The following is a 27,045-nucleotide window of genomic DNA, read 5'->3' as shown; positions in this document are numbered from 1 at the left end:
CCACATACGCTTCTATTTACATTCCCTGTTATCAATATCCCACAGGTTCTTTCATTTTGAACACAAAACAGCTTTAACCCCAGCCTCAGCAGTACTAACCCTTAACTACTGTTGGGAAACATGCAGTGTGTGAGGAACACAAAGGCCCTCAGGGATAAAAACATGTATGTAGGGGGGGTGGAGCCTTCCCACCTGAGTGTAAAAGCATAGGGAGCACAATACCACTAAGGTGTGACAAAAAACTGAATGAGTGAGTACACAAACACACGTAGGCCTGGCTGAGAAACCTCATCAACCATTCTCACCTTCTTGTTTACCCCAGAAAAGGTGGTAAATTAGAGGATCGTCAGATCGTCAAGACAAAGATCTGGCACTGTAAGGTTTTTTTTTATGGATCCATTACGCTACTGAAAGACGATTCCAGATCTGTGACTGCGATGTGGTGCAAGCTTAGACTTAAACCCTTATTGCTCTCTCAGGTCCCCGACCTCATTTGAGGTTCCCCTTAGAGAGAAAATCTACTACGTCGGCACTTGTTTGTGCACAAAGCCCAAAGCTCATTTCCAAGCCTAGCTTGGAATATACAAATATAGGCAATCAAGTACACGCTACAGATATATTTTTGAAGACCTTCGGTCACAGTGGTGAGACATAAAGCCATAAACCCTTTAATATTTAACCAGCATTACTCTACTGTGCAGCAGCGATCAGTAAGACGTCAATAAAGTGGGACAACAAAGTAGGTTTTATTACAACAGAGGGAATGATGTAGGGGGATAAGGACATAACTAATAGTTAACCTGGTGCTTTGTGACCTTGACCTGTAAAACAGCAGCAAATTATAATCACTCAATCCTTGAGTTGAAGTAAAAGTTTCAGCCCGACGTGTAAAAAGATTTTTTCTTTCCTTCCCTAAGAAATCACAAGAAAAGAAACCAACGTGTGGTCACAGCAAGTGAACATTTCACCACCAAAATCTAAACTTTGGTGGCAAATTTGAAGGAATTTCTTTAAGGTTGTCAAGAGACATTACAGTCACAAGAACACGATTAACGGACAACTCAAACACAGAGCATCTGGCTGCATTCAGGATTAATTTATTTTCTTTTTTGAGGAAGTGAAGCTTAATAACATGACCCATAAATGGAGTCAAAATTTCATCACAGGTCACCGTTGTGATTCAAACCCCCCCCCTCATTTATATTTAATGAAGTGCACATGAAGGAGATAAAGCACTGACGATAATCAGTATATTAAACTGCAGATTATAGACAAGTGGACATTCAGCATCTTCAGCTTGGTGGCGTGTCACCAAAAGAAGAGCGTAAACATCTCTGACTGCGTAGAAGCAGAAGCACAGCTTTCTCGTGTCTAATCCATTAAAACCTTGATAATGTACACAATTAAATTTGAATAGAGTGACATAGAGAAGATGTTTTTTCCAGCTATGATCAAGGTTATTATAGTTAACTAAAACTGGATGTGAAAACATATTTTGCTTAACTATAAATCAAATACAGACCATTTTCTTCCCTGTTGTTGGCATTAAATACAAAACACATTTTAAGCAGGCTTTAATCTTTCATCAGAGACATTAAAGGCTCCAAAAAGAGTGTCACGTTACCTCAGAATGTAAACACGATTATACCATCAGAGCCGTGTGTCAGTGATTAGCTTTGAAAACGATGCAGACTCTAAACACACTGGTGTTTAAACAGGAAACCATGGGTCACTAATGTCATGTTGGGACACTCCTATCAGACGTGACAAGAGAGGACAAGAGGAAAAGCAAACAAAAATCCAGACAGTGAAGAAGTACAGGGCAATTAAGGCTAAATTACTCTAAATCTTATCAGAGTATTGACTGGATTCACACATTCCTGCATCAAAAAGACAAGCGGTACAGTTAGAGCTGACCAGGTGGGAAAAGGAACAAAAAGAAAGAGACTGAATGGATATAACTATGTACTCTGATAAGATTTTAAATGTATAGATTTTAAATATAAACACACGCTGCCACTGCTTGTGTCCAACAGACATAAAGCTGGGACATGAGGGCCAACCTGTTTGTCAGGTAACCCAATCACACATTAGTGCCTGGGTATACCTGACATTGATACACACTCACCAAACAAAAGGTAAATACAGCAGATAAAGAAGCCGAGCTGGAAAAAAGTAGCATTTAGCGCATCCAGCAGTGCACAACTATCTTATAAAAGCCTCACTCAGTGTTTCTGCCAAGTTTCAAATCCCAGTATGTGCAGTTTCACAGTGTGTGCTTCTCAGCGGTAACACATTCACACAGGCAGTTAAACACAGGGGTTCAGCTCCACCACAGAGGAAGGCTTTTATTACACCAGAGCACCCCACATTTACTGGGACAGTTGGTGCCTTTGCGCATGTGTGTGTTTGTTTGTAAAAGACCACTTTTGGGCAACAAATTCTAAACTGTACGGTTTGACACCAGCTGATTAAAGTCGTATTTCTGGAAGGCATTTGTTTCCCCAATTTGGTTCGACTGCAGTCACATTCAGTGTTTAGGAAATCTGCTTTACATTATGGTACATCCACAGGACGGTAATGTAAGTAAAGGAAAGCATGCTTGACTTCTATGTGCATGCGTGTGTTATATACTGTATGTTCTATATAAAGTTCCTCCTGGAGGTGTTGGAATCTTGCACACACAAGTGTCAGATTTACACCTGATGAAACTCAATTACAGCAAGAATATATTTACACCTGCAACTTACAGGAAGATCCGCCCACTTTTCAAAAATTTCTACCTAAAGAGACGTCATTACTTATCTGTTGATTGTCTTCTTTGTAAACAGGTGTTATTACATCATTTTGGATTTACACAATAATACTGTTAAGAGTTATGGGAGGTTGAAAGGCTGGTGTGTGAGAAAGACATTAATCATAAACGTTGGCCACCCCGATACGACACCTACGCAACACCTACACAGATAAGTCATACTCAATGTTCGTGCTTTGCTCCTTCTGGCAAAAACTGCATATTTAAGAAATCACGACTGATAAAGGCAACCACAAACAAACCGCAGGCACACAGGGAACACGGGACAGGGAGTAAAGTGATTAACTCATGTGATAATAGACTACTAGGGAAGGAAAATGTGAGTCACACAGTATAAAGTGTCCTCTCAGGTTAGCTGCTGAGCAACTTCAGACCTCCAGGGGGAGAGGTAGGCCAGGCCTAGCAACAGCCCTCTAGTGGTGGGCTGCTGGACCTCTGGAGCATTGAAGTCCACTACCATACTTTTTTTGTTGTTGTTTCATATAATCTGCATCACAATATTCATCAGTTTCCATGAAATATGGTGCAGTTTTTTGTTTTCTTTTTTAAGATTAAGTAGTTGATTCCTTCAGAATGAACTGGCTTAAATCATTTGGAAAATAATTTTTTTGATTTTTTTTGATGAAAAACGACAAACATCGTGTGTGCTTTCGGTGGGAATCCAGTTACTTTGTGCTAAATAACAGTAGGTTTCGCTCTGGAGAGGATGGAGGAAAAAGGATTTTTTGAGACATCATTTTTGGATCTTCTAGCAGATAAAAATAATCATCTATTATCTGAGAAAAGAGGAGATTAATCAGTCGTAAAGATGATCAGCTGTTGCACTCTCAATAGTATGTCTGTCTTTTTGAAAACATTTTATTTGACACCCTATTTGTCACACTTCACACTGCATCTGGACACTTTTACACAGGCATAACTTACTGCAGAACTTGTTTAAATCTATTAGAAACTGTGAAACTTATGGTTTCCCACAAATTGGGGGGGAAAAGCCTGCCGCCTCACACATTTAATCACGTGAAACAAAGCTTGCTTTCTTTTCTGCAGCCTATATTGTGTGCAATTACCACTTCAGGCCACAGGAGGAGGCCATCAGACTGAAATTACTTTAACCCCTAAAACAAACGTTTAGCTGCAGGTCAGAGGAGCCTTGGCACTTCATCCAAAGGTTAAATCGTCCAGAAAATGTTGTATGTTTATGTGTCAGTTCATTTTTGTACGTGCCTAACAATTTACAATCTGATGACAGTCAGTAAACAACACTATCACAAGGCCTGGAGGGAATAAAGCATGTTTGTGTATTTATGGTTGCGCGTGCCTTTAAAGATAGCGATCTTTAATCAAGGATAACACAGCTATTTCAACAGTTTTTTCAAACATTATACAGTTTTTGGTCTCTATGGAATAAGTCTTTGATGACACACACACACAAAAAAGCCCTACATACACACACTCAAGTTTTTGTTGAGTTTTTCCAAGATTAAACTCTCTCAAACCTTTGGAGTCAACTTTTGTCACTTCCCCCTGGAAGAAGACAAATCCCACATCCCGCTGCCCACGTGCTCCATCATTCCACAGTCCAATTTTCCAGCTGAAAGTACTTGTATACTGTCATTGTTGTGTGTGTCTGTGTGTTATACTGTGCTCCTGAATTCTCTTACTTCTTGGTAAAAAAGTTGCAGGCTTAACTAGGAGCACCATTCTTCTGCGGCCCTCCCGTGTCGGCCCATCACCGTGTCTAAGACTCATGTGCGAGTGCAGATTATCCATAGAGATAAAGGCAAAAGCGCAAAGCAGGTAATGACCTCTGACCTCTCACCCCTGAACCCGAAGCAGCAGCTGCTGACTCAACACTCTTAAAAGTGTGCTTGTAAGTCTGCCTGTGCGCTCTAGCATATGCACACATGCACCGTGTGAGCAAATACACCATCACTGGGACAAAGAACAAGGAAGCTCAGACTGGGTGTGCATCCGAGCCACATCTGTGAAGCAGATAAATTCAGCATGAGAGGCTGCATCGAGTTCAACGATATGTCTACAGGCTCCCTGTGCTCATGCCGCAGATTTACGAGGTGAAAGGCTTTGTTTCTGTTCATCTTTCTGACCGAACAGTCTGAAGCGAACAAAGAAAGGCAAAAGAGCAAACAGGAAAGGAGAGGGGGCCGACGAGGTGATACTTTAGCATGAAAAGAATAAAAAGGAGTGGCACCAGAGCTTACAAGACAAATGAACTCCGGTAATCTGAGTAGGGCATTCACACACTCAAGCACAGACAGACACACACACACTGCGTCCAGTGGTTGAAAGGGAGAAAGGGTGCGGTCGACTGTGCATTCCTGATCAGTCATGCCTGAGCAGAGAAGTGAGTCCAGCAGACCTGGGGCCAGATGTGGTTTGCATATGCATTGTATTTTTCATGCAGAATATGGAATTTGCAAAACTGTGCACAGATGGTGAATTCCAAAGGAGAAGAACTGGTGTGTTAGTGATATCTGAACAACTCCAGCTGAAATCTGAATACCTTAAAGATATGTCTTTCTCTAGTACACTGTGACATCGAAAATCTGGCACGAAGCACGTTTCTAGTCCAAAAACTGTTCCCTGACGCACTCCTGAACCGCAGGGCAGCATGTTTGTCATTGCTACAGTAATTAAAATCAGCTTGGGTAAAGTTGAAATGTGGTTGAACCAGATTTGAAACGTAACAGGTAGGACTGTGCTCGTTGGAGAGAGCGTGTGTTTGGGCTCATGTTTTTTTCCCCTTAAACTCAAGTGGTGACAGCAATTTCACAACAGCTGTTTAAAAGGGAAGCACCCGTCACGACAGAACAATGTTCAGTTTATTACCACAAGCTGATACATGAATCTTAAATGAAACTTAAATACTGTAAGTATGCCAACATGTATATACGCATATAGGAAAGTAAGAGCGAAACATACAGGGGAGAAAACAATGCCATCATGAACCGTCAAAATAGCAGTTCCCGAAACGACTGCTTAAGGCGACCATATAGTTGCTCAACTGATCGTATAGGGGTTACCAAATGTGCCGTCACCACAACCCCATCGCTATTTAGGGGTCGCTATCTTCTCATGCGCCATGAGGAGAGTGTTGTTGCAATTTTTTGTTGTGCTAAAAATAAAAATGAATTGAAAATTGACTATCCTGTCATCTTTCTCTTTTCCTCCTGCCTGGCAGCTTCAAATCCATCCTACATTTAAAGCCCCTACTCTCATCTCTACTCTCCTACCTTTCCTTCTCCCTCACTGCCTCCTAACATGCCTTCCCCCTTTCCTGTTCCTTTTAAACAACAGTAGCACAGTTTCCACTGGCACCCCATTGATCAACAGCACTGTAGGCAATCATTAACCAAGACCAACCAATCCTGTATGGAAATATTACTCTTTTCTATCCGTATGTTTGATAGAAAAGAATAACAGCAGTGTCAGCAGTGCATCTCCCGCGACTTCACAAGACCTGCTGCACTTTTAAATATTCTCCAATTGCCTTAGGAGTTTGAAATTGACGACAGCTGGACTTCTTTCAGTTTGTGGAGACTTTTTGCCCCTCGTCCAAGAGGGTTCTTCGGTTCTTAAACCACTGGAAGTCCCAGGTAATGAACCCTTGGTGCAGATGGTCTTGAGGTTCGCTAATCCACTACTTGTCATCACATAAGCCAAGGTGTGAAAAAAAGGTGTGGGTCATTACTACAACTGAGACCACCAGGTAAAACCTCTATGAGACACAGGACCACCCCACTATCAGGTGAGATATTGAGGTCACCTGAGGCAAGGTGTGAGTAGGGGTTGAAATGCCTGGGAAGGAATCTCAAGACTGTAGGTGGACTGTAGACTGTAGGTGGACTGTAGACTGTAGGTGGCCGGTAGCTGGCGTCGTAAGCAACAAACTCTGTTCAACACTCATCATTCATAACTAAGGTAGACAACCTCCTTTAGTCCTTACAAACCGTCTGTCTCCTTGGTCCAAAATGTGAGCAGATGTTCCCACAGTTCCAGATGTACTGCTGAGTCTTGTCCCGTTGAGGTGGCTTTCCTGTGTTGTGCTATGCACTTGAGGAGTCGCCGTTTGGTTTCTTCTGTGCACTGCACCTAATACACCATGTTGTTTAGTTTGTTTTGGGGTATTTTGTCTTTGGGATGAACCAGTTTTTGTCTAAGGGTGTTGCTACGTCTGAATCTCCTGTATATTTAATTTTAATTTCAAAGTTGATCTGTCTAGCTGGGCTATTAATTAAGGAAATATGAACCATATGAATGTCACTTTTAAAATAAATGCAGTTTCTTTATTAGACACTTTGTTTTAGTGCCAATCTCAGTGATTCCTTTTGTCATTTGTAGTGATCTTGAAATGGAAAAAAACTGGGTAGGGACAATGACGAAAATATTCTAATGTTCATCACATTTGAATATTAACTAGTGCAACAAATCATTTACTCTAGACTTCAGTAGTATTAAAGTACAACGATTTTGAGCTGTCCTCCCAAAAGAGGAATGTCAAAAATAAAAGGGTCAGAGCTGGATATTTAGTCAGAGGCAAAGTTCAGCTCATCTGCTGACAGCCAATCTGGCAACCCACCAGGATTCCAGTCTGGCAAGACGCCCATCAAATCCCACTGGGACCTGCTCACTACAGGTGACGCAGACCACTGCTGAAACTGCTGTCTTTGTGTGTGTGTGTGTGTGTGTGTGTGTGTGTGTGTGCGCGCGAGAGGGAGAAGGTGTGAGTTAAAAACAACACAGCAGATAATTACGCCATGTGTTTACATATATAAAGCCTTTTTAACAAGCACACAAGTGGAACACCGTGAGAGGAAAACTCTAATAAAAGCCAGGATGTGTGAAATAGCAGTAGCAGCAGACTCGCAGCTCAGCCATTCAAGCGCGTGTGTGGCCCTCACCCACAACAAGACGTGTACGTGTGTGAGTGTGTGTGTGTGTGTGTGTGTGTGTGTGTACAGAAACGCATATGAGCTGCAGCTCTTCCAGAGACACTCAGCGGTGGCATTAACGCTGATTTAGAGGGGAGGGCGATGTGGAGGGATAAAAGAAGACATAAAAGTAGAAAAGAAAGACAGATGAGGGTTAGATGATAAAGAAAAGAGATGGAAAGATAAACAGACAGAGAGAGAGTATGAGATTTAGACAGAGGATGAAAGACAGAAAGACTGAGAGGCAGAATTATGCTGATTAAGCAGACGGTAGGCCGACCGTTATCATGACAATAGAGGCTGACTCTGGGTCTGGCTTTTTGCCCTCTACAGCTGTGAGCTGTCTGACACACACACACACACACACACACACACACACACACACACACACACACACACACACACACACACACACACACACACACACACACACCCACAGAGGGAGGCAAAAATGTTCGTTATTCTGAGCTCATCCCTCTTATCCAGGCTCGTAGCAATACATCAACCCGACGCAAACCTCCTCTAAACGCTGGACTGGGACCAGCTTTAATTTAGCGACAACACACACGCACACATTTGCACAGATTCTAGTCTGCAACCTCTTTTCACGCTGGCTTTACTTTCCTTACTCCTGATCCAAGTACAGCTCCCTAAGCAAGCCATCCTGTTAGACATGGATTTAAGAGCAGAATCCAGATCAGCAGTTGCCGGCCAGAACTGCTTGCTGCTCTGCCTTCCAGCCGTTACACGCCGCCGTCTCAAGGCAATTTAGAGACAAGCCATGGAGGAAATGGGGAGGACACACACGCAGTCACACAATAGATCGATTCAAAAATAGAGCGTCCGAGTTGAATACACCCACACAGAGTAATATAAACAAAGAGAGAGTTCATTTTTGCTGTGCTATGATTAACCATCCAACACAGTACGGCTGTCAAAAACAAACACACCAATCAGAAAAAGAGTTTCGCAAAGATATTCCTCCCACGGGCTGTCACAAGTTTCAGAGCGGAGTCCCATCTGGCTACCCTCTACTTCTCCCTCCTTCCTTCCTTCTTCTCCATCTGTCTTTCTCTGGCTCTCCTCATCCCTTTTGTGTCATCTTCCTCTGTCTCAGGCTCATCTTCCCTCCTCAGCTTGCTTTTCTTTGTTTGTCCATCTCAAATCTCTCTGAAGCATTCCAGAAATCACTCAACATTTTTCCAGCACCCCCACCACCCCATTTCTCTAGACCTCTCTCCACCTTATCATACCTTCACTCTTTTCTTAAACACAGTGGCTCTTTGTGTTTCTCCACCAAGGGGGTTGGGTGGAACACAAACTCTCAGCCCACCTTGGACTCAAAGCCAAAGGCCACTGCTGGTCGCGGCCACCCACCCGTAGCACACCGCTGCAGCAGGGACTTTCCCTCTATGTGTGTGCGTCTGTGTGCAGCTGTGAGCATGTCTTACCGGTGAAAATATGCATCTGCATCCAGACGTCCATAAGTCTGGGTATGTGTTTGCCGGTGTCTTCTCTGTTTATTTGTTTGCATACGCTTGGCTAACACTTCACGCCGACTGTGATAGCGCACATGTACTTGTAAGTGCTGCCACAGGCTCTGAGAAGGTTGTGTTTCCAGAAAATAAGATAAATAAAAGAAGATTAAAAACTGGAATTACAGCCCCGTTCAGGACAGGTACTGTTTGTATTTTTCCACTGCATCTCAGGTTTCACCTGATCGTTCTCTTCCTGCAGGGCTCCAAAATATTTTCAAACCGGCTTATATTCCTGGGAAGAAAAACTCCAGTGCAGCTGGGCTCTGTGATATTTTTTATTTCTGTGTGTGTTTTGCTTTACAGTATCATTCATCTTACAACTTAAAGGATAGTCAACAAATGTAATGATTTTGAAAAAAGGCTAAAACAAAGCTAACCATGTCCAAAACTTAAAAAAACTGCTGAAAATCACATTATGTTATTTTGACATATTTGGATCTTTCTGGTCAACTTGTGTGTTTGCTTTATTTTACTCAAAAGACAGAAAATTGTTGCAATTACCCATTAATAAACTATAAATGAAGTATATAGCAGGCATGTCCCATCATTTCGCACATGGACCTTTGATGGTCCGATTCTGGCCCTCGGGTCGTATGTTTACTACACAGTTAAGTTGAATAACCCATAAGAAAAAAAATCCGTCTTTAAAAAAATGGCAAAAAACAGAAAAAGAAAAAAATCAAAGCTAAGGAATCCCAACTGTAAGTATTTGATATGGGTCAAATTCCTAAAATACTGAATCTTAAGGTAAGAGTTGTGGCGCTCTGAAAGCCAGGGAAAAGTCTTCAGCATTAGTTTCTGGCTACAAGTGACACACTGCTGCAGCCAAAAACAACTTGGAGAGCAGAAGATGAACTGCTGGTTTTCTGTAGGAGGCAGAGTGAAGTGAATGTGTCCACTGGCAACACATACAAACACACAAATTCTTCAAAGCTGACAATAAAAATTTTTTTTTAAAAAGCAGGAAAAGAACTAGATTGGAATAAAGTACTGTTTATAGTTTTCTGGAAAGTGTGGGGAGACTCCAAAGGATCTTTTTTAACACGACAGAAGGAGTCAGACAGCTGATGTTTTTACAAACTCCTTACAGCATCCAGTAGCCTCCACAGCCTCAATAAAACAGAGCCGTAAAGTCAGCAGACCATAAGGTGGCCTTTCTTCAGCCGAGTTATCCACTGATGCTATACTCCATTATTGTGGCTGATCTCTCTACCTCCCACTTGTCTAGACAACAGTCACCCTCATTTGCTTTACACTTTTGATGATGTCAGTGCCAGCCCACATCAGCTGACAGCTCAGCTTATTGCCCTTTATACAGCTGTTTATTTAAGCTACAGAAACCAACCTAAAGTGGCGGGACATTCCCAAGCCGCTTTGAAACACTTGTCCATGCCTACTCATTTTCATGCTCTATATATGGTACTGCAATTGTGTCCTTTTGTGTAGAGGTTACCAAGAGGGTTTTTCAACCACAGACCGGTCGTTTGTGACGCTTTAGTGACACCGTTACAACATGCAGACGAGGGTCTGCATAGCTGTCTGTAGGCTGGGCGTAAAGACCATCGCAGTAGCACCTTTCACCCATTAATCAATGTCACGTCCACTCAACAGCCACTTCAGTAGTCACACCTTGCTAATATGGCGTTGGACCCCCTTTTGGATTCAGAGCTACCTTAATTCTTTGTGGCACAGATTCAACAAAGTGCTGGAAACATTTCTCAATGAATGTCCTGAGTTATTGTCATGTGACTGACAGATTAGATCACAGATGTCAAACTCATTCTGCATCGCAGCCCACATATAGCCCACCAAGATTTTATGTTGAACAGACCGGTGAAACTCCCCTTTCTGTCAGTGTAAAGAAGTTATAAAAGATATCCTGGTGTAGTAAATTAAAGACATCTGTCAGCATGATTCTTTAGGCTTAAATTCTATGAAGTAAGGCAATGTATCATTTAATTATTTTGGTTTATTGTTAATGGAGATTAAGGAGGTCTTTGGGGAGGCCGTAGCCAAGCTGAATATGTTTGGATGGATTAGATAATTGTATTCTCAATTAATTAATTAAGTGGGTGGTGAGCATATGTCCTTACTGGTGCCTGTTCTGTTCTATGCTAGGGGCATGGTGCTCCTCTCCCTGCCTCCACCTTTCCTCAGACAAACAGAGAATCAGGTGCCATAACAGAGCCACACTCCCAAATATACACTCTCAAGTACCGCAGATGGGAATAACAATCATGCGTTGAATGTAGTAATCCTGACCGATCTTTAGCTTTTTCTAAGCACTAAGAGAGGGTTACATTTTATAAGATGAGCTGAGCTGCCTCAAAACATCAGAAATCCAACATATTTAAAGACACTCTAAATGACCGAACTGTAAGGTGGCGTAAAAATCCATGCATCCGTAAGGAGGGAGTCATAATGTGGTCAAGCAAGGGGATAACCGCACATTTACTTTCAGTAACACCCAGCTTACCCTCTCACCCTGCACAGCTGGCTAAACATGCTGTTAAGCAGGTGTTGGATTGGTAATGCTTTTTCACAAAAATGGTCCGACACTGCGATCTGAAAGTTGTTTGGGGGGGGGGTCTAAAGCGATATGACCCTCGGAGGAACAGCTCAGGCAAGATTATAGTGGCAAAACTACAACAGCTTTGCAAAACTATATTAAAAAAATATCCCCCCCTCTTTATATGTATTAATCAGAATCCAGGAATATTTGAAAACAAAATCTATCCAATCTTATCAAAAGATTTAATTTAAAAAAGCCCCAAAAACATGATATGCATCGTATAGATAAATCTTTCACAACGCTTTAAAGATTTAAATGTAAGTTTTCAGGGCTTTAAGATTCACTGATTGAAAAATTGTGATGTGAGACATACTAACAGCACAAAGATATTCTCTCCACTGCAGAGTCAAATATTTTATACTCCTGCAAGAGAAGATAGGAGGGTTGTAGAGAACAGATAGTTCATCTATTTTTTTGCCCAAAGGCTCAGATAATGAGTTGAGAATAGCAGAGTTAATAACCTTTAGAGACACACAAGCTCCAGTGTCGCCTACAGCTCTTCATAACACATGTACCTACATGTACACGTAACCTCATTTCAGGAGAAGCAAGCTCGGGAGACACCATACAGTCCAACGCATAAATGTTATCTACATCTGGACACAGTCAGATATCTTCAAAAGAATCTCTAACATAATGTACCTTTATAACAGGCAATAAACTTTAGCCATTTCCATGCATGTTTACCAACTGATTAACCAAGCCAAAGGCAAAGAAAGGGAGCGATACTTTAAACTGAGCTAAAGCAAACTGTAATGGATCATTAGAAACTTGAAATGGCATGCAATTCATGTTCCATTGACTGAAAACTAATTTAGTCCTATCAAGATGTCAACACAGAGGTTTTTAAACAGCAGCCACTCTTTGTTCTAAAGGCCATCTTTTCCCACATTTAATGTTTCCACAATTTAAAGGTGCAATCAGTCGTTTGATGTTACTTAATGGAAAAAAAGAATATTTTACTACTAAAGAATTATTAGAGTATTAAAAGTGATGCATTCTCATAAACTTAGTTTTACTGTATTAAAAATGCGTCAGGTCGTAAAAGGCGCCATGTTCCCGCCCCATTTCGAATAAAGTGGCCAACATGGACATTGGTGTGTCGCGTACCGTAATTGCAATTTATATATGTGGCTAGAGAACAGCCAAATTCCTTGGTTTGGCGATTGTACGAAGTATTTCACCAATTGTTTTTACAAGGGCGATTTATTTATTCGCTCAAGAGTAAGTTTGCTAATAATGTTGGTTGAAGCTAAGAGAAGCAGTCAACGAAAAAAATAATAGCTCTGTTTTAAAAGCATCCTCCCCAGAGTGCGCCCAAATGCAGCGATTCATTTCCTCAAACTCATAACAGAAAGAAAGAAAGAAAGGCAGTAGCCAATGTTCAGAAAAGAAAAAAAACATTTAAATAAAAAAAACACAATGGTGGGGAGGGAAACAAAGATAAAATGGCTTCTTTTTTCCACTATAACTGTGTTTGCAGGTCATTCCAGCGTTTATCTGTCTTACACACTCTGCCAAACAACAAATACAAAATTAAACAGAAAGCAAGTTAAAAATGAAAATGTCTCTTCCAGCGAACATAAAAAAAATATCTATCTATCTACATATATATCTATCTATTCTTTGGTGCAATTTGGTGCATCTCAAATAAATAAATAAATGAATAATCCAAAAAGTAGCTATATTAATACTGAAGCAAACAAGAAAAGAAGGTAAAATATTCCCTCCAAACAAAACTTCTAAATTCTTAATGTGCAAATCAGTCTGTGCATGATTACATTGCTCTGCCCATCGAAAAGTCTGTGCCTGCACGAATATATCACCTATCATCGCGTATTGGACTGAGGGTTATCGGTTGGAAAATTTTTACATATCGCCCAACCTTACCACATAGTACATCAAAGGCGGAGAAGAAGAGAACAAATTTAAATTTAAATTTGTGCCTGCACCTGCATAAATATAAAGTAAGTAAATTCGAAAAGTACAACCGGATGTAATTTTGGCAAATAAGAGTTTGAAAAAAGTAAAAAGTTTGTCTTCCTTTTTTTGTGTGTTTGTCCTACAGCAGCCACCGTAGCTAGATTTACGAACAGACAGAATTGACTGTAATCTGCAATCTACTGACACCTAGTGATGAGAATTTCCACACTGTACCTTTAAAGACTTTAACGAGAGACAACAAGCTATATAACATAGTCCATGATCTCCAAATATCCTTTTTTTCTGGATAATAGTCAATATTTTAATAGTTGCTTCAAAAGCCATGTTGATTATACCTGTAAAAAGTCAACTGACAAGACTACCTAAGTACACAACTTCAACAACCACGAACTGGGTGAAATCCCCTGTGGCACCTTTGTAACCTTCTGTGTCCCAGAAAGGGCAGTTCCAGTTCTTTACAAAAAACTTTTTCCCCCCATGTTAAAACAATACAAATGCTTTTAAATCATCAGCTCTAAGTGGCTGACAAGCCAGCTGTAGCTACAGGCTGTTGGCAGGACAGAAAGACGACCAGTGGGAAAAGAAGTGATACGGGTCAGCAGAGTGTGAGAGCAGGTCAGAGCACTACAGTGAGAGAAAACATTTCACGGCTGGGCAGAAGAAGTGGAGTTTGTGTGGACGGTTACCAAAAGCGCTGCTTGTGAGCCTGCACGACTATGGATTCATGCGTGTGTGTGTGAATTATGCAGAGGGGAAAACAGAACGGCGCCTGCGGGCTCTGCATGGTATAGCATTGACAAAACACTGAGGTTAATGATCTCAGAGGCATTATTTCACTTTCTGTTCCCACGTCAGGGAGGAGGAGACAGTTTGAGGGCTTTTCGACTGTTGTGTTTTACCCACTCTAAACACACAACACCATTATTTGAATCCGAGTGCATTCATAATGTACAGAGCTTCACACATTTCTGACGTTTATTTTAAGAAATCAGGCCTATATTCTGGTTCATCAGTGACTATGTGTGTGTCAGGGGAATTTCTAGTATTACAAAACATCATTAAAAAAATGGCAAAAAAAAAAAACCCCACTTACCTGTGGAGTTGCACGTTGAGTGGTAAAGTGGTTGGATAGATGTTGAGGGGCGATCGCAAAACATGTGGAGAGAAGAGAAACATGACATTAGATTCATTCGGCAGATGCTTTGGTCCGTACAAACGTACCATTAATGCACTCAAACTCAGACCTCGAGAAATGATGTGCCTCCATGTTCAATAAAAATTAAAGGCATGCTCAGTGATACATGCAGGTGCGAAAGGTCTTTTCACCATTCCTAATCAGAGTATGAAAGAGGAGATTTTTAGCCTTCAGAGGAGGATGATAGCAATTGTGTTGACCTCAACTGAGTGAGTCGTACAATGCAGCACTGTCAAACATGAAGTGAGATTAGACTTGACCAAGAAAAGAAAGAGAGCTGGTGTGTCTAAATAAGTGATGTCAAACATAAGGTCCCAGAGCCAGAATTGGCCTGGAAAAGACTCTAATCCAACAATCTGGATGAAACTGTGAATAGTTGCATAGATTTTGGACTTTAAACTGTATTTTCACAAGCTTTACAATTTTACCAATACGGGACTTCGCCATTGTAATTCATACTACACTAAATTAATAAATTAATTAATTAAGTCAAGAGGTAAACATTAACCTCTTGACTTAATATCAGCATTTCACCATCAGCTATAAAACAAATTTGCGGTTTTTCAGTAATTTTACACATTCTGACATAGATGTCGTTCATTTACTTCAGCAGCATTTCTTTATCACGGAGAAAAACCGAGACGTGCTGCTGAATTTGCACTTTTATTCTTATATTAAATGGAATTAAATGTGCAGTTAACCTTCTTCGGCCTTAGTAAGTAAGTTCGGCCCTATTCAGATCAAAGTGGGCTGTATGTTACCCATGATGCAAAATGAGCTCAAAATCATGGTGTTTGAGAAAACTGGCTCAGATTTACATTTGACTGTCAAAACAGCTGAATCATTGCATTCCCGATCTGGGCCCACTGAGACTGGGAAATTGCAGCAGTGACTCGCTCCTGTACATCCATGCAGGTTTTGAATATGTCTGCAATTCTTTTCACTTCCCATTTCCCACTGACAAAACCAAATCCCTCCTAGTGCTTTGAGCACATCCCAGTTAGTTGTAGAACCAGTAAGACAAAATAAAAATGGGAATTTATTCACCACAGTGGTACGCTACTAATAGGCTTCTGCTCCTATCTGGAGTTCTCTTAATTATTATGTGCAAGTCGCAAGCTGTGCAACGATAAACGCCTAATAACAAAAAAATCCCCCCACGAGAGTTTCATTCATGCTGCTCAGTTCTTCTGTGAACTGAGGACGACCCCGAAAGCTGTGTTACGACACGTTTGAGATGTGATTCAGAATGAATGAACATAGATAATGGAGCTGCAAAGACACAGCAAAATAAAGACGCAACAACAACTGACAGGCACTCAATTACCCCGTGATTAATGCCTGAGAGAAAGAGGAAATGTTTGTTTACTGGCACAGAGACCCAACATGGTTCCTCGAAGTCATATTAGACGTTATTCGTGACCGTTTGTTCCTTTCAATGTTTAAGCTTCCATGCTGTCCGTCTGACCTAACCTGCATTCATTTCAGATGCTTTTCCAGAAGCAACACAGAAAAATATTTAAAGGTTTGAAAAGTGAACAAGAAACACACAGTGTACTCGAGTCTGTGCGTGTCTTAGAAGGAACCTTATGTTCACAATCGCTCTATATGACTCAGTGCTCATCAAGGCCACTAAGGCTGATGTGAGGAGGTGGAAGAGACAGAGGAGGAGGGACGGCATGAAGGGGCAAGAGGGTGGGAGGTGCGGGAGCTGAAGCTATAACATAACAAAGATAGAGATTCAAAAGGAGGACATGACTTCAGATTTTTCTTCTTGAGCCACTCCTATGATTCCAGTTCTGTGTCAGAAAAAGCAAATACAAGACGGTTTCATTCAGCTAATGAGCAATGTCACGCCTTGGATCAGTGATTACTGGAGGGGTTGAAGGTAGTGTTGCATGGTAAGGGTGTACGTATACATGTGTGGTGGGAGGCTGGCAGAAGGAGTAAGAAACTGTCCTGCTGTGTGATACAGATCAATAAAATCTCTCCTGCTGCTACGCAAAAAATGACCAGACAATCACTATCGCCCAGTGAAGCTGTCTCTGCAAATTACTTTATTTTTTCACATTTAATTAAATACAAATTATTATTTCTGAAAACATTTTATATGCTATATACTAAAGAAGAACTGGTCATTTTGGAGATTAATCTGAAATGCTGTTGAACTGAACTCTAATTAATAAATATTTGTTATTACTTACCTTAATGCTGGACCTATTGCAGGACTGCTTAGACTGCATTAGTGCTGGCCTGTTGTACCTAACTAGCTGGCAACTAAGCACAACACTGCCAAACATTAATATCGGCCAATAAAAATCTTCTTGATTGTCATCAGTCTATCAGTGGCTAACATTTATCTGTCATGTCATATTAGTTATGCATTGGCTAACGCTATCGCTGAGAAACCGGCATGGTTCGGTGAGCGGCTCAATATTTGTGTTGGTATAAAAGGAGCATTTTTTGCACCTTTAAGGTGATTCCCAAAGAGCTATTAGTCAAAAAAAACTTGCCATACCTACATGGTGTGCAGTGTGTCCTTAAAATTGCGGAAACTGGACAAGTGGCGCACAAAAGGATTAAGTTACAGGCCTAAAAACTATCATTTCATATTATCTGAATGTCATATACTTAAGAAAAAGGAACACACTGAACCTAATTTGACATTTTTGGCTTAACTGTCATCAATATTTACAGAGGAGGTCAGAAGAGAGGTACAGCAATAAGTGTTTACAGCCATCTTTAAAACACGGTGGAGGCTCTGTTGTAGTTTGGGGCTGAATTTCAGCCAGTGGTGTTGGAGATCTTACCAAAATCGATGCAATTATGAACACAGAAAAGTAACAATAAGTTATAGACTGGCTTCCTCAGACCCGGACCTCAACATTACTAAAGCAGAGAAAAAACACAAAAGGCAGAAACATCCAAAGAAGAGCGTTGAATGTCCATTCATGTGTGCACACCCTTCAATAAATCACCGCACCTATTTCTTTTTTTCCAAGCAAAACATAAAGAAATGAAGCGTGACTCAAGATTTTTGCATGTCAAAGGATATGTATACAATGTACAGGGTCTACTTTTTCTATTGTACACAGTACAATGAAGAAATTTAATTAAAACATCCGGAGTTCCCACATCATTAGGTACACAATCTGAGTAAATTTAATAAAAAATCAACTTTTATGGAATTATATTAAAAGGTGTTTGATATCAAATTGAACTATAGCCTTCAAAACATTTGCAGATACAGACAGTGTTAACATAGGCTTTAACAGGACTCAGTTTATTGCCGCAGTATCTAAATCATGACAATTATGTGAATTTTTAGCCACACAGAGCAAGTGTTTCATCATCAGTGCTCAAAGGTGTCATATGCTGATGAAAATCCTGATTAATAACACAGTAAAAAAGGGTAAATTAAAAAAATATATCAAATTATATGCAACACTATTACCGAGTAACGCCGCTATTGTTAAAGCTGCATCAAAGGCTGCAACCTCTGACCTCTAAAAAGAAGCAACCTGCTTAGCTGTCTCGCTCAATAATCTCTTACAATCATCCCCAGTTTAACTAATCATTCAAGTTCACAGCAGTAGTGACCGATAACATAACCTAAATACTGTGTAAATAGAAAGAAAATAGATCAAATTCACCTGCAATGACAAGTGCATCTGTATCTCCGTCTTTTTCCATTCACTCTTCTGTCCACTATTCAACTTAGTCTCAGAATCCAGCTTCTCTTTACCCATCCCAGAAAACCAACAGTCTGAACAAAGGAAGCTCTCAGCCTACACTGCACTGTTTGCTGATTACCACCAGCTTTGTATCTCTCCCCCACCTTTCTTTTTCCAATTCACACTCTTCACACCTTTATTTTCCTATTTTAGCTCCCAGTCTCTCCCTCGACTCCTTTAATTCTGCCTCTGACTTCACACCATCTTCTTGCAAATTTTTGAAGACAATTCCATTAAAAGTCTGCTGAGTTTTTAAACACAACCGCGGTTCTTGAATTTGTTCCTATGTGTGTACAAACAATTTGTCTCTACACATACACTCCAAAACTATCAAACACACAAACCTGCATAGGGGTTCCTCCTTTGCTTCCGGGCCCAAATCCTAATCCCTTTAACAGGCATGATGCTATCTAATAACTACACAGCTAACATGCTCCATCAAAAAGCATCAAAAAGTCCAATTTCACTTCTAACATCAATTCAAAGACTTGTATACACTCACATGCTCAAATCACATACTCCGGTGTCTGTACCGCCTCGCTGCACGCGTGGAGCGCACACACACGCGATGGCCAATCAAAAACCTGTCATGAAGAAAAAGGGGTGTGTGAGGGGAGTGATGTATTCAAAGGAGCTCCTAAGTGGTGACCCCCCCTGAACCCCAAGGTTGCTACGGTGATGCAGTTGTTATCTGCCAGAGGCTGCTGTTACCAGGGCAATGAGGCATGGTCCACACTCTCTTCTAGCGGGTCCTCGGGCCTCTTTGAGTATCAAGTTGGGGGTCAGTGGTACATACGCCGTGAAGAACACACACTTGTGAAATAGGTTCTTTGTGCGTTTAAGCTGCTGAGCAATCAAGCTTGAAGAATGGGCAGGTTGCATTTGATCTGAGCCACCAATGAGAAAGCGAGCTTGTACGGGACTCCAAGTTCCCAACTACCTGTCTCACCTTCCGAACTTTTATGTTTTAAATGAGGGGTGTCAAACATAAGGCCCGGGGTCCAAAATCAGCCCAGCGAAGAATTGAAAATGTGCTTTAGAAAATGTGAAGGAGTGCATAGAGTTTGAACTTTTAACTGTACACCCCTACTCCTATTCACAGTACACCAAAGTAATTAATTAACTTATAAACAATTAAATAACAGGAAGTTCCTTTTCTGTAATTTTACACATTTATCATGTTGTTTCATTGGTCCAGCGACAATGTAAAATAACTCTTACATCCCCCATCCTCAATGCTCGGTTCAGGTCTCCCCACCTCTACACTTCTTCACCTCTTCAGCAGCATCTTGACTTTTACCCTCTGCTCCCAAGTGTCCCATCATCCTGTCACCATTTTCCTTCTCTGCCTCCTGGCCCGTTTCCTCATCCCCTCCACTGGTACACAAAGAGGTCCTCTAAACCTGATGCAATTACAGACACTACTTACAATTAAGAAGAGAAAAGGCCGGGACTCTACCAAACCAATTTTGATTATTGAGACAGACTTAAATGTGGTTACTTTTTGCACCTATTATGTTTTTCCTTTGTCTGTTCTATGCACAAAATTTTAGGTTGGTCTCCATATAAAATAAACTCAAAAAAAAAAAGAAAAAAAAGAGGTAATTATGTGTGTGAACAACTTTCCGCACCGGTGCTTACATTGTTTGCTTTAATCATAACCTGCAGAGCATGCGGAAACCTTTTTGGCTAACCCTTTCCGCAGACAAATTCATCACTGCTGCTCTACTTTTCCAATGCAGCAGGAAACAACGGCGAGAGACGTGTCACATCCTGTGGCTGGACTGGAAAACAATCGCAAAGAACATGCTAAGGCAGGCGACTGGATGAGACGGTTGTCCTAATAAGAGCATTTTTCCTCTGCGTTCTGAGTGTGCTGTCGAGGGTCTGGGGTTTAGGGAGACTGGTGACGGGGTCAGGAAATGGAACAGGATGTAGTTGACAGTGGCATCTCCCACAGGATGCTGAGAAATGTATGGCTATCAAATGGTTAGCTCATGGTTCATGGTCTGAAATGTGATCAGGGAAGAGATGGTTAACCTAAATGCCAAAGCAAGGTAGCAGGGAGAGTTGAATAAATCTGAGCAACGGAGTCACGTGCAGACTATCTGCATATTCACAGCATCCGTTGTCTGACTCCCTTCACTCCACACTTTTTCTATCTCTGTTCATCGCTGAATTTATCATTCTTCTTCCTCCCACACATCACTCTAACTTCTTCTGCCTGGCAGAGTGTACGTATCAACAATCTGGTACGTGCAAAAAGCCGGAGAGCTGTTGCCACAACTGTGAACAACTGAGCATTCGGAGAAACACAAAAGCATGTAAACATGCACGTTTCCATAAAGCAAGGATTTCTATTTCCAAGCGCCCTGCATTTCCTCTTCCTCCTCTTTTTCTTCTTCTTCCTGTCTCTAAAACATCCAGAATTTGGAAAAATGGCAGAAGACAAATATGACAACAAATACTGAGAAGGAAAAGACACAAAGGCAATAAACTCAGTGTGTGAAACAGTAACAACACAAACACCTCAGTACCTTCAGAAATTCTGAACAGACTCACTGATGTTAGGGATGTGTTTTAAATATAAAAGAGCACACAGGTACAAACGTGCAGATTCATATTGTGCTTCAGCGGCTTTGGTCTGAGTCGACACGCAGGACTGAAAACACTGCCACATGAGCCGCCGAGGGCTTTAACTCTTATCTTAACACTCAGAGAGTGTGTGTGTGTGTGTGTGTGTGTGTGTGTGTGTGTGTGTGTGTGTGTGTGTGTGTGTGTGTGTGTGTCACAAGTGTCCGTGAGACCAGACTTTTTCTCACACTCCTCATCATTTGATGCTTAATTCACACTTATTATCAGCATGGGAACAAATCGACAAGGGTTTCAATTATGGACACAACCATAATCAAACAGACACACACATGTATTTACCATAAATCAAGCTGCGCTGTCTTTCCACTGATTGAGCTTAAAAACATTTGGTCATGCTGTATCCCATCACTGCTACAGCTTAGCGAAATAAAAAGACAGGTGAAGGAATAAGCAGACAGAAGGAAAAAATATGAAGATGTTAAAGGAAGTACAGACTTCTTTAATACTGGGCACTAGCTTTGAGACAGCTGAGCTATCATGAGGCAGCAATGCGTGTGTCTGAGAGTGTGTGTGTCTGGACAGCATCAGTGGAGGGCTGCAGCAGAGGAAAGACAGCAACAGAAGGCCTATCACTACATGTCACCACCACACAGTAGCGGGGCACACCGACCGCAGTTCAGAGCTACAGTCTTGGAAACACAATAACCAGTAGCAGTGAGTGCATGTGAGACTGTGTCCATGAATGAAGTAAACATTATCCCCTAAAATCATCAATGCATCCTGTAAGGACACAAACTGGACTTTCCACCTTGGGTCTTATTCTCACAGATACCCAAATTAGGCCAGGCTAATTATGTACTCAGTACAAACATCATTGAGATCTGGGAAAGCTGATTTCTGGAAAATGAGCAGTCTCCTAAGTGCCCCACTAAAACACTACAGCCACTGAGGAGTCCTATAATTAGAGCCCAGGGGACTAATTTCTGTGTTTACGTTTAGTTGGATAGAGAAACCAGCTTTTAAAACTGTTTATGAAAACCAAAGTTTAGGCTGTGTGTGGCTTTACAAGCCACACACAAGCCACACACAGCCTGACCCAAAAGATCATGTTTGCAAGAGTCCATGTTTCGAAAAATCTCCATATTTAGGCTGAACCATAGCTAGAAATGTATCAACAGGCAGAGGACAGGGAGCATTTGAACCGCAGGGTGGGTGGTGCAGAGTGTTGTCGAACTGTCGTTGGTTACTGAATAGAACAAAGCCATCTTTAAAGTTACCAGCAACACCGGTGATTTTCTACCTCAAATCGTCTCCTATTATAAGATTAAGACCGGGGTTTAAACGTCAATGTATCATTGGCAACTTAATTGCAATAGCAGGATTTCCTGTAAATAAAAGTTTCTTTTAAGCTGATCACAGACATTTATAAAGAGAAAGACACCTCCATATCACCCGATTAGTTTCCGATGGATTTGTTTTTCCCTCTTTCCTTTTCTTTAAAAATATAACAAAATACCTGGAAAAATTACATTGTCAGCCTAAACTAAGCTGTGCTGGAGGTAAACAGCAATCTCTGTGTTGGATGCCATCACAAAGCAATCATTTCCACCGATGAGATCATAGCCATTAGCCTAACTAATGAAAAACATCACCATTACGGCTCAGTGATTACGAGTCAGCTCCATACAGTGTCTTCACAACGCTGACGCAAACTGCAGACAGTGCAAAAGCAGCGGATTGGGTGTGACTATGATACTAATAACTGTGTTTTAATAATGCTGACCATAAATTTACAAATGTTTGCTATCATTATCAGTCATATTGATAAGAAACTAAATTAATAAAGAGACAAGAAGAACAAATTAATTCCAGTTGTGCTGCAAGAGATATGGAGGTGCAAAAGACTCCACTCGTCTGTCTCTGTGTTGCCCAGAGACCAGTTATGAAATTCCCATCAAGGTGTTTCCAGTTTGGAAATCTAAAACACATACAAATGTCACCACTTTCCATGTACAGTGTCCCAATGACCCACAAAAGAAAGCCAGCCAGAGAAAAGTAGTGCATTAGTGTGTGTGGGTGCACGCATGTGTCCATGTGACTTATGGTGTTACTGCATTTCAAGCTGTCTACGCTGGTCGGTAGTAGATGTGAGCTCATACAATGGGCTTCTTTGTGGGATTGGGTGATGGGGGGAAGAGATTAAGTAATATGCGAGAGAGGCTGAGCTTGGCAGACTTTAGTAGCTCCACACAATTCAAAATTCAGTGGGTTAATCTGTCAGTGCAGAAGGATTATTCTTTGCAAAAACAGCTTTTTTAAGGGTATATTTGTCATGCTGTAGATGTAGTTATGGGATATTTATAAGTCAGATGATTAATTCCAGCATTACTCAATCTCTACGCGCATGCATCACATCAGTGTTTAGACGAAGTGTGCAAGAAAAAAAAAAAGAAAGACTTTCTCAGAGTATTGGGGTGCGACCTTTAATTGCCTAACCACACATGTGGCAAAACTTAGTCAACTACACCCAAAGCACTCCGCCCAAACTCTGGCAGCAACAGGAAAACTGTTGGGGTCGAGTCCAAACCGCGAACCGCTGTGTCACTGCAAGCCCCTGAAAAATATGAACCCCGACTTCTCAAAGTGTTTGGTTGAAACAAAGAGATGAAACAAGGAGGAGAGGAGAGGAGGAGGAGAACTGCTCAGACCTCGTGTGTCACCTCCCTGCTCCTGAAACCGCTTCCCTTCCCATCCACTCCCTGAGCCCGCAACCACATGAAAAGCCTACTGGGCTGGGTTCCCATATGGTGAAGAGACAGGGGTGTGTGTGTTTAGACGGTTTAGCCAGTTAAGGGGGCTCCGTCCGACCTAATGCCCCCAGCCTTAAGAAGCCACTCAGACAGCTGTTTTCCTGAAGAGCCTCACTCTCTCTCCCCAACACACACATACATGAACAATGCACACTCATCCCTGACCAATTAGGACACCCAGTTATGCTATTAGGCCTGTTTACCATAAACTCCCTGCTAGTCCCTCCCTTTCACCCTTCCCACTTTCCCCCCTCTCCTTCTTGCTTCCATCAACAAAAATTGTTTAAAATCCGAAATTCCTACATAGTTTAATCCCACAAGTAAAACAATGTGAAAAAAGAAACAAGGCAGCTAAAATTGTGCTCATAAATCCAAAAAACAAGGGGCTCATAGCTGCGGTGTATAGTTATGAAGTGTAGCATGGCTGCAACGATAGCAGTTTTATAAATAGCGTGTAAATGTTTTCCAAGTTTCCAAATGTGTCCAAAAAAGTCAAATAAAATGCCTTCATTAGTTCCTTTTTGTGTGTCTGTGTTGTCATGTGTGTGTTAAAAGCCTCCAATTCCCCCATTTTTGCTCATTTCTTCCTTTTTTAATCCTCTTGCATTTCACCCTCCTCTCGCCTTTTCAACTCCTCTCTTTTACCCTCTCGTTTCCGCTCGCTCCCTGTCACAGCTCCCCCTCCGTCTATGGAGCCACTGAGTTGGAACTGTTGTCGAATGGTCAGCATGCTGGGAGAGATCGAGACTGGCCAAGAATGCCTGTGTTTGTGTGCAACTTCACTGGTCTTGCCAGGGGGAATTAGCCTCTTTTTCTTTCCCCTCGCTGTTGTGTATAGCCCTGTCTGACTTGTCAGCCTCAACGGCACGCAGATCAGTCCAGAAAAAAACACTTTAAGAAAAGATGCACAAAACAAGAGAAGAAGGAAGAGGGAGGATGATGAGAGGACAAGGAGGAGAAGGAGGAGATGTGCTAAATACCGTGAGCCTGACTGACTGGTTTGGAAAGTTCAGTCAAAGGGAGTGAGCAGTGGACAAAGAAGAGGACATAACAGTGACATTACAATGCAATACAGTACACACTGAGCGCCTGCACACACCCCACGATTACAGTATGAGTACAAGCTTGTTTGCATCTGCACTCAGGTTTTGTCCAGGAGAGCGATCAGAAATAAATGTTTCTCCAACTTGAAAGACAAAGCGAGAAATGAAGACAGAAACACTGACAGGAGCAGATATTAAAGCGAAAGACAAGGCAGCAAACAGGGTGATAGAATGCCGAACAAAGACCAGATTCTTCATGAATGATTTAAAAAAGAAAAAAGAGAGATAGAGAGAGATTGAGGGATTTCCCTGTTTTTTTTTTCTTCCAGCCCTAGGGGATCTGCAATTTCCATCGAGACCACTCATCACTGCCTCAGTCTTCCCACAACAAAGATCCTCATCTCTCATCTCCAAACATCCAGGGGGCTCAGGGACTCAGGGTCTGGTCCCTCAAGGGCAACAGTCCTTACCGGCCCCATTAACCTGCCTCGCTGCTCCAGCTTCATTCAGGACCTTTGGGCCTCTAGACCCAAGTTTTTCCAAGAGGTTGGGGGTGGGGTGGAGAAGAGGCCTTGACAGTAGGAGAGGCAGCCGATTGGGTGAAATCATCTCAATCCCAGCAGAGAGTAGAAGCACACTGTTGGGGTTGAGGGTACTTAACTGAAGAGAGGAGGGGGTTTTCTTTTATGTGGTGCCGCCCTTTTAGCTACTGTGGGCCCCACCGAGGCTAACGGATCAAACGAAGAAGGAATGTGTGGGTTTGTGTGTGCGTGTGTTAGAGTGCAATAGATGGAGAGATCTAAGGATCACAGGAGGCAAACAGGCAGACTGTGGGTGCTTTTCATTATGCAAACTTATTCTTCTTTGAGTGCTCTCTCCACCTGTGACCCGGAAATCTTTCCCACTCTGCCATCATTTGGGATTTTCCAGTTCCATAAATGCATCATGGAAACTACTTCTTTGTTACAAGCAAGTGATGCTGCTTAAAACCTAAGGAGTACTCATTTGCCCAACCCCTCACATTCTCACTAAGAACCGAGAAAGAGACGCAAGTGAGGAAAAAGAAATTAGACATTTGCACACAAATAAGCACAGAAAGTAATTAAAAAGGTGAAACATCCTCTCTCTCTTCTCGGTCTTGTTATATGCTGATGCATTTTCTCACAGGCAGTTAAAAAGTTAACTGTTTTAGCTATCAAAAACACAATACAACCTGCACTGGAACCATATGTGATCAAGTTAAAGAAAACAAGAGGAGGGGGTTAAAATGACACAAAAACACCGCGTCTGTGTACACTTACAGCACAACCTGAAACATGCACACACTGAACAAACAAAAGCGCTCTGAGGTAGGAACCAGATCCCTCTCGATCACCAATGAACTCAACACGAGTGAAACTGGGCTACGGTGACTTCAGCCCTTATGATACCACTGACAGGCGCACAATAACAGTTACCTGATACACCGGTACCACAAGTCTGCTTCATAACCTACAGCTGGGACCACGGTGCCTCCAGACTCTTTCAGTATGAAAACATTTGTTACTCTGCAGGATTCTGTACGAAAACACGCCTGACAGGCAACTTACCAGATCTCTGTTGTAAAGAAACGGGATGCAGCACCACCAACTTTCATTTTATTGGTATTACTTTTTGTAGGAATTTTAAAGTTGCACCAAGCATTTTCCATTACTGGCTGACATGTTTTGAACATAAACTAGCTGGTAGTGTGGCCACTACCAGCTCCACCACCATCATCAAGTTTGCTGACGACACCGTCGTGGTGGGCCTGATCTCTGGTAACAACGAGACGGCCTACCTGAAGGAGATTAGGAATCTGGAGAACTGGT

The 27,045-nt window shown here is 41.7% G+C and overlaps 1 protein-coding gene across 4 annotated transcripts in view; it reads right to left on the bottom strand.

Moving 5' to 3' along the window:
* Positions 1-27,045, bottom strand: part of nhsl1b (NHS-like 1b) — a 101,961-nt gene that overhangs the window by 59,695 nt on the left and 15,221 nt on the right. Inside the window, exon 1 of one of the 4 annotated variants that reach the window (XM_082504394.1) lies at positions 18,667-18,776. The exons of the other annotated variants lie outside the window; for them this stretch is intronic. Coding sequence (XP_082360520.1) covers positions 18,667-18,706 — 40 coding nt within the window. The 5' untranslated portion in view covers positions 18,707-18,776. Of the gene's footprint in view, positions 1-18,666; positions 18,777-27,045 lie in introns of those variants that run through there. 4 annotated transcript variants of the gene reach the window in all.

This window comes from Aulonocara stuartgranti (assembly GCF_965226115.1).
Source record: "Aulonocara stuartgranti genome assembly, chromosome: 15".
NCBI lineage: Eukaryota > Metazoa > Chordata > Actinopteri > Cichliformes > Cichlidae > Aulonocara > Aulonocara stuartgranti.
This window is presented reverse-complemented; position numbering and strand designations above follow the sequence as displayed.